This window comes from Diabrotica virgifera, chromosome 6 (genome assembly GCF_917563875.1).
Source record: "Diabrotica virgifera virgifera chromosome 6, PGI_DIABVI_V3a".
NCBI lineage: Eukaryota > Metazoa > Arthropoda > Insecta > Coleoptera > Chrysomelidae > Diabrotica > Diabrotica virgifera.
The window spans coordinates 252933687-252945830 of record NC_065448.1 but is presented as its reverse complement, the minus strand read 5'-3'; the positions used below and the strand labels follow the sequence as shown (position 1 = coordinate 252945830).

Here is a 12144-nt window from a genome sequence, read left to right as displayed (position 1 = left end):
ATGTTACGTAGGTTAAAACACAGTAAGATTTCGAATTTGGAATGGATCCTGAAAGGATTCAGTGTGTGCCTTTGTATATAATAATATTCTGAAATGTCAACAGTTGCAAACCTTTATTTCTAAAAAATTTTTATAAATTTTTTAAATTTGGCTTTCTATTAACATCTCTTCAATCAGACACTGTTCTAACACAGGTTTTCTCTTATTGTAGCATTTAACTACTTGTAACGCCGACCTGAAGATGATCTGTATATTGTAGAGATCGAAACCGGTCGTCAAAGTATAATTAAATGATTGTGAGTATGTCTGTGTTTCATTACTATATTTAATATTTATAGAATTTATAAGACATTAGTATATTTATTTTCCCTGTTCTGCCCTGGATGAAGTAAGCAACTAGAGATACTAGAAGCCACAAACTAAAGGTAATGCATTAATATAATTTAGCCCTGAGAATAAATTTTTTCTTCAAACGTCAAATAACGATGACATTACTTATCTAACTTGATCCTGTCGAAGTGATGTCTCCGCCGGCAGTAGTTTTTTTTGCCATTTCTTTACGGCGCACAGTGGGGCAGGAGAGCTAAAAAGTTGGCATAAAGTGAAAATACCAAATGCGGTATTTTCTGTCGGATTCATTTTAATTAAATAGTACACAATCCTGTGTATGATTTGGCATCATTTTTTTTTCATTCAATCCCCCTCCACCAGTTGCGACGCGTCGCAAATGGCACATAGTCCCGTGTTAACAATGCATAGGCCGCGATAGCGTGATTCCGACTTACGTTTGATCCACTTATTTCAAGTCGAAAAGTTAATTTGCTAGTAAAATTGGCTATGGATATTTGATTTTCAGGAAAGTGACAATATTATTACAGTTGTGATATAATAATTAAGTAAATATAGTTTCTTATAATATGTTGTTTAAAATTACCTGTACAAAATATCAAAAATATGCATTTTTCAAAAAGAGCAAGTGATTTGTTAGAGTTCCAAGACTGATCCGATTTTAATATTGTTTTATTTTGAAAGCTTTAGTATTATTCTTTAAAAAGTCATTTTAACTTTTTGCTCATATTTGCTCCTTTTTTCTTAATTTTATTTTTTGTGAGGTTATGTTAACCTAATTAAATTGAATAACACTCTATTCTAATTTTTCGTTATTTGCATAATTCAAGCATAATAATTCAAGAAGTGTAGTAGATCCAAAACAAATTAAGATGTATTCCACTTTTTGTTGATCAGTAGTGATCCACTGATCACAAGCAAAAGAAACATAAAAAGAAAGAAATTAGAACACCTGCCAGCGGAAGCACTGCATATTAATGCATAATATTATGTTGAAATCTCCGAATGTGCAAGATGTTGATGTCAAATCTGATGATTCTGATGACGATTGTAGTTTAAGTTTTTCAATATTTTACCTACAAAATTTTATGTTATTCTTATATATGCGGTAAATGGTTTTAAAGAACAATTTGGTTAGGTAATTTTTCAAAAATAATGTTAACACAATTGTTTTGAGCTATAAATAATATTAATAAATCTACATAAAAACAAGTAAATTAGACTGTAGATTTATTTTAAATTAAAATGATTAAACTTCAAATATCATTTAAATCAATATCGGTAGTAACTACAGACATGCAGCTTTGAAAATTAAGTTTGAGCAAAACATTTTTTGAACAAGCCATCCTTCAAGGAAATATATTTGGCGAGATCCAGGAAGAAGAAGAACTTCCTGGTTAAAGAATTTCAGAACCTGCTTTAACATAACATCTGTGCAGTTTTTCGGCGCTGCTGCAGATAAAATAAAGATTACCATGATGATCGCCAACATTCGTCACGGATCGGCACATCAAGAAGAAGAAAACATTTGAAAAAACATCGTTTTTGTATATGTTCACACAACTTATATTTAAAAAAAAAATTGGCCATAATATATCGACAATGATTTAATGCCAACTTATGTTGTCTCTTGCCCCACTGTGCGGCGGAGGGAAAAATGTTGTCATGGCAACAATATGAAACATGTCACAAAGCAACAATACAAATGTCATTAACAACAATTAAACATAATTTTTATTTATAGTAATATTAAAAGTACAATTAGTTAATGAGGCATTTTCAAAATTGAAACCGTGCAAAAATGTTCCCGACTCTTGATACGCATTGGTAATTGTTGATGATACTGATGGTCGAGCACAACTTTCAGCAATCATTTCCGATGTTGGCGAATCATGAGGGTTTATCCCACCGACGACTTAATTATTTTAATTTCTAACATCTAGACGACTTTGATAGTTGTCACAGTTAATTTCGAGTAAAAATAGCGTATGAATTGTACTATTTATGGTTGAAAATTGCTACGTTTGAAGAAAAAATAGTATACTTTATTCGGCAAAGAAGCGCGCCCGAAGACTTGCCCTCTATTACGCGCCTCACTTCGTTCGGCGCGTAATATCGGGCGCGTCAAGAAAAGTCATGCTTCTCCGCCTCATAAAGTAATATACTATTATTGGAAAGTTTTATTTAATTTTGGTTTTGTTTCCATAAGTAATAATTAAAATAATTAATTAATTAATTAATCGACATAAGAATATGCTGATCAATCTCACAACAAAGAGAAAATACAGAGCATAACAGTATATAAAATTCTTGCTAATTATTATTAGGTACGTATTGAATGAAACTACCAAATCCGTGAAATTAAATAATATATAATTTATATTTCAAATGTACAACATATACAAACAAGGGACAATAAAAAAAGAATACAACATATAAAAAATATATAACCCTGGTCAAAAATCAGTACAACAATAAAAATATTTACAGTATGTACAAGTTTATCTACAATGATCGAAGAAATGAAAGTGTGAACATTAATAATTATAAGCTGCCTATATCGTTAAAGCGTTTCAATTTTTCTGGGAATGGATCCTTGAACAGTACTGGATCGGCTCGGAACTCCACCGATTTCAGAGGCATTCTGCCGAAGGCCTTTTCGAACCTGGATATGCATTGGGAACGCTCAACCATATGCCCCAAATCGGCCGATAGCATTTCGTTGCTAGCGCATTCGGGGCATTTGAATTTTTTTCTTGGAGTCACCTAAAACAACGATATAATATTATAAAATGTACATTTTTATTCATTCATTTTTGTTTTTGAAGTTATACTTCTTTACGCGCGATATGAGGGTGAATTTTTATATGTTAAAACCTACGATCCCGGCGCATGCGCATTATAACTTTGTTCTGATTGGATGTTCAAATGACATGTCAAAAATTATCCAATATGGCAGCTGTAGCGCAGCTGTGGTTTGGACGGTTTGGTTATGTATGGTTGTTGCGTTTTAAAATTTGTGGGAAGAGAAACAACAAACGAAGGTTAGGTAATAGTTATACTGCCTTTTTAAATAATTTTCATATTATATTTTTGAAGTTATACTTCTAAATGTTTTAATTTATGTATGTATCAGTCCAGAAAAGGTGTGGAAAGAATATATTAGTGTTTTTAAATATATTTTTCTACAAACGTGTTAAAAATGCAATTTTTAGGACTCCATAGGAGCGTTAAAAATGCTACTTTAAGGCACTGCAGTTAAAAGTGAATTGTCAAATTGTGAAACGTCAAAATATTTATATTTCATTTATTAACATTAATATTAATAATACAACTTGCGCAATTTGAAAAAGGTGGTTTAAAAGGTTTTTTATTATAATTTTGTGTCTTTGGATTTGTCTTGCTTGGGCGTGAAATAATAAAACATCTATTTTTATATTTCACTTGTCACCGTGATGTATAATTATGTATATCTAAAAGGTAAGTAGCATGCGGCTTGATGGCCTTGTTGGTAGAGCATTGGACCAGAGATCAAACAATCGCGAGATTGCGGGTTCAAATCCCGGACGATTCATATTTTTTTCTTTTTTTTTTTAATATTTGGCATTGTTAAGTTTTGGTTCATTTTTGTAGTTATTGTTAATTTTTTGTATTGTAACTGTTAAGTAGGTATATTTATTTCGTTGAAATTACATTATAGGTACAGCTGGTTCCTAAAAAAACTGATACGACTCTTAGTAAGATTTGATCATTTTGAGCAGTGTATGATTGGTCTGACATTATATTATATTTATGATGACAGACAAATAATAAAATAAACAAACAAATAGTCAATTTTTGAGGTTGAAGTTATCTGACAAATTTTAAGATTTGGCAGTGACAGTGACCGTATGTAAATAATAAGTATTTATCCTTCAAAATATAATAACTTAAATATAATTAAACTCATATTCATTATATTACACCTCATCAAAAGCTTTTTACAAGAACATAGTCAGCGATTTTGATATGGCTTAGAGCCAGACTACATCAAGATCGCCTATAAATCGTGCTGGTAATTGCCTTGTAGCGAGACCAAAAACAAAAAGAAGAAGAAGAAGAAAGTACACTGCTCAATTTTCTATAAAATACGCTTTAAGAGTCGTATCAGTTTTTTTTTGGAACCAGCTGTACATTCCATGTCAAATCACTCAGGCAAAAAATTTTGGATCTCCGATTTGTCTGAAAATTGGTATATAGCTTCTGCGGGACGTAAAAATAAGATATTTAAGGTCAAAAAATCTTCTTCTTCCTTTTTTCTCAAAATGTGATTTTATGCGATTTTACAGTGATTTGGTGTTTATTTAAACAAATTTGCATTTTCTGTCGTAAAGTATCAATGAAAAACATAATATTTTAATAGAAAGGACTCAAAAATGTCATTATATGGCATTATAACAAGTTATTTTGAATCAAAACAAGTTTTTGATCAAATTTTATAGTGTAAAAAACGTTAAAATACCGTTTTTTACATTTTCCTCCATTCCCAAAATACATCATCATCGATTTGGCTGAAAATTTGCCCAGAGATATCCAAAAGATAGAACTTTAAGTGGTTAGAAGGATTTGAATTATATTACAATACCAAAAAAGTTACATGCAGTAATATCAGACTCAAAAGTATATATTAGTCCAGTCGGGATAGCATTTGACCTTGAATGCCGAGCTGCCCAAAATTTTATTTTTCTGATCTTTAAGGGAGTCAACAGTAGCCTAAATTTAAAATCACGAATGAATTCCTCCGTTACGTTAGCCTCCATCTTGATTTTAAAGGAGAACCTGTTTGGCTCAATATCTCCGCCATTTTTAACTTTTCGACAAAAATGGTAGGAACTGAAATCGTTCCAAATAAATCGTATTTACAATTATTACAATTTCTTTTTAACAATTTTTGTCGTGAGGTCGATATTTTCGAGTTAATTTTACTTACAGTAGACGCCTATATTTTTGACTATAATATTGCATGTAACCTTTTTGGTATTGTAATATAATTCAAATCCTTCTCACCACTTAAAGTCCTATGTTTTGTCTATCTGTGGGCAAATTTTCAGCCAAATCGATTATGATGTATTTTGGGAATGGAGAAAAATGTAAAAAACGGTATTTTAACGTTTTCTACACTATAAAATTTGATCAAAAGCTTGTTTTGAATCAAAGTAACTTGTTATAATGCCATATAATGACATTTTTGAGTCCTTTCTATTAAAATACTATGTTTTTCATTGATACTTTACGATAGAAAATACAAATTTGTATAAACAAACACCAAATCACTGTAAAATCGCATAAAATAACATTTTGAGAAAAAAGAAGAAGAAGATTTTTTGACCTTAAATATCTTATTTGTACGTCCCGCAGAAGCTATATACCAATTTTCAGATAAATCGGAGGTCCAAAATTTTTTTTGCTCCAAAATTGAGTGATTTGAAATGGAATGACCCTATAATAGAAGTATAACTTCTTACGTGCGTACAAAGTACACACACATTATTTTTTTGTAGCCCCATTAAAAAGGTCTGGAGAGACCGAAACGGACGTATGGGGATGGTGGATCATCTTTGAATCTAAATGAAACATGAGCTGTCTTGAATTTTTCATTTTACTCATATTTTGAGTATTGGGAATCAACTTTCGTGAGAATTTTTTCTAGACGAATGGATGGAATGTGACTGCTTATTATAGAGTCCCTTTCGTTTCCTTTATTCGTCGTATTCTTGCCTTATAAATTGTAAAAGGCAGAGATTAAGGATGTTACCATAAAGTGGTTCCACGAGAATTTTCAGATTTAGTGTTTACATTTGGGACATCTCATTTCTTCCTCCTTCATTTTTATTTATTTATTTAGAAAAAAAAAACTGGGAAGTCAACCGAGATGTACAACAAACTTTCATAGATTTCCAGTAAGCATTTGATTCCATAAAAAGAAGTAGATTATGGTTAACAATATTGGAATGCTAGAAATAGTATGATAGAATTGATCCAAAAGATGGCATAACCTAGACATCCAAAGTGAAAGTTATCCCCAACACGAAATTGTTTTATATGGTCCACATAATGTTCAGAAAAAAGTCACACCATTTTAAGCGTCGGGTTTGGGGGGGGGAGAGGGGGAAGAAATCGGCAAATTCGTAGTTTTTTACGTTTTTCGTCAATATTTCTAAAACTATGCGGTTTAGCATGAACAACCTTTTACACAAAAATGTTCTACATTAAATTTGAAATAAAAAAGGCCCTATGCATAAACCTGCTAAAATGAACGGTTCCAAAGTTACGGAGGTAGCTTGGTATAATGGGTCCAAAAAAAGGCTTAACCCAGACATCCAAAGTAAATTTTCCTGCAACACCAAATTGTTCTATATGGTCCACAGATTGTTCAGTAAAAAGTCACACCATTTTGAGCGTCCGGTTTGGGTGGGGGAGAAGTCTGTAAATTAGTAGTTTTTTACGTTTCTCCTCAATATTTCTAAAACTATGCTTTAGCGTAAACAATGTTGTATTCAAAAATGTTTTACATAAAATTTAAAACAAAAAAGTCCTAGACATAATTGTTATAAAATCAACGGTTCCAGAGTTACGGAGGGTGAAAAGTGGGGGTTTTCGATACTTTTTATATTTTTGGGCAATTGATGATGATTTTGGGCGGTGAGGTTGACGTTTCTTCAATATATAGCAAGTTTTATTCACAAAACACAATCTTGTTAAAGAAAATTTCTTTTATCAGTAATAATATTATAAATTACCCAAAATATATAAAAAGAAATGAAAACCTCCAATTTCCACCCTCCGTAACTCTGGAACCGTTGATTTTATAACAATTATGTATAGAACTTTTTTTGTTTTAAATTTTATGTAGAACATTTTTGTATACAACATTGTTTACGCTAAAGCATAGTTTTAGAAATATTGACGAGAAATGTAAAAAACTACTAATTTACCGACTTCTCCCCCACCCAAAACCGACGCTCAAAATAGTGTGACTTTTTACTGAACAATCTGTGGACCATATAGAACAATTTGATGTTGGAAGAAAACTTTTACTTTGGATGTCTGGGTTAAGCCTTTTTTTGACCAATTATACTATGCTACCTCCGTAACTTTGGAACCGTTAATTTTAGAAGGATTATGTATAGGGCCTTTTTTATTTCAAATTTAATGTAGAACATTTTTGTGTAGAAGATTGTTCATGCTAAACCGAATAGTTTTAGAAATATTTACGAAAAACGTAAAAAACTACGAATTTACCGATTTCTCCCCCTCTTCCCCCCAAACCCGACGCTCAAAATGGTGTGACTTTTTTCTGAACATTATGTGGACCATATAGAACAATTTGGTGTTGGAGGATAACTTTCACTTTGGATGTCTGGGTTTGGGTCTAGTTATGGGTATATATTAAAATGGGTATACCAAAAAAATTAGTGAAGCTAACTCAAACGTGCGTGACAAACTCATATGCACAGGTAAATACATAGAACAATCAGGAAATATAACATCAGGACTTATAACATCCTTATAGTGCTGAAAATATCCTAGGAGAATATCAAGCCGGTTTTAGGGCAAACAGATCAACAATATATCAACTATTCACGCTGAGACAGCTTCTAGGAAAGAGATGGGAGTATAACAGATCCGTACACAATCTCTTCAAATATTTTCGACAGGCATATGATAGCGTAGAAAGAGGCCAAATATGGAATGCCATGGCGGAGTTCTCAATAGCAAAGAAACTAATTCGGATGACCGAATGGAGGGTGGAAATATGTGTAAATAATAAACTGTCTGGCGACTTTGAAATCAACAGTGGACTTAAACAGGGTGACGCGTTATCTCCACTACTTTTTGGCATCAGGTTTGTTCCAACTCGATACAAAACCGTTCTTGAATCGTTACGCGCATGCGCAATAACGAATAATTATGCGCAGTAACATATTTTTTCGTTACTGCGCATACTCGTAACCGTTCAAGAACGGTTTTTGTGACGGGTTGGAACAAACCTATTGTATTAGAGAAAGCCATGAGGTCGGCCGAAATAAAAACAGAACTGCTATCGGTTCAAGGTCCCAAGTTATTACTAGCTTACGCAGATGACATTGATCTCGTTGGAGACGCCATCCTATCCACAAAAGCCATTTTCAACAAGGTGGAAGGAGCAACAAGTGAAGTAGGGCTGCGGATCAATGAAGAGAAGACGAAATATATGTGTACCTATAAATAGAACGACATGAAGAACAGGATAGGACAAAATGTGACGGTCAACGCCTTCAATTTCGAAAGAGTGCAACGTTTTAAGTATATGGGGACCGTAATCATAGCTAACAACGATGTTACTAAAGAAATAAAAGACAGAATCCAATCATCAAATCGCTGTGTATTCGCACTGGATAAGCTTATAAAATCAAAAAATGTTACAAGAAGTTCCAAGATCAAAATCTATAAATCCATCGTCAGACCTGTACTAACGTACTCATGAGAAACGTGGACCATGACCAAAGCAAAGGAGGAAAAGCTAAGGCGTTTTGAACGAAAAATACTTAGAAAAATTGTCGGACTTCTCCACCACGTTAACACAAACCAGTCTAGGATCGGAACCAATATCGAATTAAAAGCACTCTACAATGACACCGATATTGTCCAAGAAATTAAATCACAGCGACTAAGATGGGCAGGCCACGTGCACAGACTTTATAACGAGAGACTTGTACGACTGGTATGGGAGGAGATTCCTACAGGCAAAAGACCACTCGGACGTCCCAGAATACGATGGAGAGATAACATCCAAGCAGATCTCCGGAAAATGAACATCCCATTTGACCCTAGGTTGATGGAAGACCGAAGAAATTGGAAGAAAGTTATACAGTCAGCCAGGACCCATCCAGGGTTGTGGCGCTACGTAATGATGATGATGACTTGTAACATCAGACAAGGAGACACCTTATCACTACTGCTATTCAATTTGGTCTTAGAACATGCAATAAGTAAAATATCATCTGAGTCGTGACCCGTCAAATAGCCCCAACACAAAATAGCCTCGACAAAATAGCCCCGACAAAATAGATCGCACACAAAATAGCCCCGGTCAAAACAGCCCCGGCTAAAATAGCCCCGGTTAAAACAGCCTCTTATAAACAATTACATAATTATTTATACAAGGTGTCCAAAAACTTTTTTTAATTTAAATTATTTGACAAAAAGGAAGAATGTATTTAATTTAAAATACATTTTACTGTTGCCCGAAAACAGAAAAAAATGTTTATATCATAAATTAACATTGATTTTCGCTTAACTTAAATGTTCAAACTTCCAAGAGGCAGGAAAGACAGGACTCGAGTTCTCTGAAAAGACAATTTTTATTTAATGTGGTTAAGATAAACATCTGAATAGAGGATAATTACCATTTCCGAGAAAATGTATTTTTAAGGAATTATTTCAGGATGAATTCTGAAGGGAGCTCTTTTTTTCGGGGCTATTTTGTCGGCGGGCTATTATTCCGCGGCTATTTTGTCTGCAGGCTATTTTGTCGGAGCTATTTTGTGTGCGGGATATTATCTCGGGGCTATTTTGTCGGAGCTTTTTTGACGGGGCTATTTTGACGGGGAACCCATCTGAGCTGATAGGGGGATTTGCGAATCGAGTATCAAAACTATTGTTAGGCTTTTGCTAATGTCTAGATGCAGTCGCTCATTCTAGAAGAGACGTGAGAGAGGTTTTCAGGTTCTCAGAAAGATGATTGGTGACTGTATGGTACGGAAAACATCGTCAGACATATAAAAGCTAACCGGATAAGATGGGCATGTCATGTGGTAAGATAAGAGGAACTTGTAAGTGTTAAAGACCGTGTTTTTGAGAGACCAAATAGTAGAAGATCAGTAGGCCGTACCAGAAAAATATGGAAGGACGATATTGAAGCCGATGTATCTAGAGTACAACAATGTGAAATGGAAGCGGAAGATCGTAGAAGATGGAGGGCTATAGTGGATGCGGTGAAGTCTCCCCTGAGTTGTAAAGCCCACCACAGTGGGCGATGGGCCGGTCGACCAGAGACGACCATAGGAGTATCTGAGTTGACGCATCCCCTCTTCATAACACCGCTTGGCGAAACTGAAGGAGAAATGGCATCGAGAGTATATTTAAGACGAGTCAGGAAAATGAGAAAATCAGTTGTTGCTAACGAATTGAATTAGCAATAGCTCGATGGCAGAGATGAACCGGGTTGAGGTGAAACTGTGCCTAGATAGACGCCACAGTAGTGACGTGGCGTTCCACCATAACCGTTACCGCAGTGGGCGGTGGTAACGATGGACGAGTGACTGCGTGTCGCTGTTCAAGGGTATCGCATTGAAGTGAAATGAGATGTCTCTGGGTCGGAATATGTAGATATGTTGATTCCGCGTAGCTAGATAGTTATTGTATATAAATTGGGTGGTGTATTGTATCGTTTTAATATTTCTATTATGTTCGAATGACAGTAATAAGCATAATGTTATTTTTCCTTAGCAGAAGATAGAATTATATTTTATTTATTTTAAACTGTATATAATTATCTTAAATATATTTATTTTGTTTTTTTAACCTGTGTTTTACTTAGACTGTCGTTTTGAAAGAACTACCCGTTACAAAGAAGTGCCTTTAGCTCACTTATCATGTAATCGCTAACAACATTTTGGTTGATACAATATTTTCTGTAATAAAAAATGTATATTTACCTTTATCGGTGGCTTATTCGTAATATTGGCCACTAAAAAATTCATCGCAATATCCTCACAGTTCATGTGTTCATCGACCCAATCTTTTACTTCTACAGGCATATAATTTGTATATAAGAAACTCCAGTATTTATGTAAAAAAGCTGCCCCAGTGAGTACCATCGAGATTTCATTAGTCCACTCGGATTCGTATTTCCACATTTGGGTTACATTATCCCAAATATGAGTTCTTGAAGGAAAGCCTACAAAAAAAATAATATAAACCATCGTATTTATGATAAATCAACGATGATTGAAATTAATTTAAAATTAAAAAGTCGACCACCAGGTATTTAATAGCGTATTAAAAAACGCTTTTAATATGATACGGATCAAGATTATATTTCAAGATTATTTCTCGAAATGTACCACATAAACAAAAATAAAAATTCAATTAATTATAAGATAGATACCAGGAGGTTGACCGACATTTATTGCAATATTTTAAAATTCTGAAAAAACAATTATTAGTCTTGGATCCCGCGTACCAAAAAAAAGTTTATTAATAGCGAGCTGAAAATTTGTTAATAGCTTAACGGTATCTAGTCGGACAAACTTTGATGTATAAGAATACTGGAACAGGGAAAGTTTTAATGTAGAACTTGATTTTAATTGTGGAACTTGTCATCCTGACAAGTTTATGATTGTGAAAACATTGTAGAAGGAAATAAACAGGTTTATTGTTATTGAACACTATAAAAAGGCAAAGGTATTTCTGAACTCAAATAAGAACCCTGATATAAGAATAAACATGTAATTAATAATTTCTCGCCTAGAATCAAAATTGTTGGAAAGATTAATGTAGATCAAGGTGTGCTTTCTTTTGATGGAGAAGAGATAGAACTGGTAAACCATTTTAAATACCTTGGCAGTTGGTTAAATGTAAATTGCGACTGTGATGAAGAGATAACAACCAGGATCGAAATATCATCATCATCATGGCATCTACACTCCCGGCGGAGTGATTGCCGCCCTCTTTGGGCTCTTCCGATTCGTTTGTCGCTGGGAATCAATCCGC

The 12144-nt window shown here is 33.8% G+C and overlaps 1 protein-coding gene across 1 annotated transcript in view; it reads right to left on the bottom strand.

The window, feature by feature from the left end:
* Positions 1-2700: 2700 nt before the first annotated feature.
* LOC114338127 (exostosin-2) overlaps positions 2701-12144 on the bottom strand; it is a 79544-nt gene continuing 70100 nt past the window's right edge. The window contains exons 6-7 of the mRNA XM_028288709.2: positions 11088-11329; positions 2701-3114 (exon numbers count right to left, since the gene is read on the bottom strand). Coding sequence (XP_028144510.1) covers positions 2893-3114; positions 11088-11329 — 464 coding nt within the window. The 3' untranslated portion in view covers positions 2701-2892. The remainder of the gene's footprint in view (positions 3115-11087; positions 11330-12144) is intronic.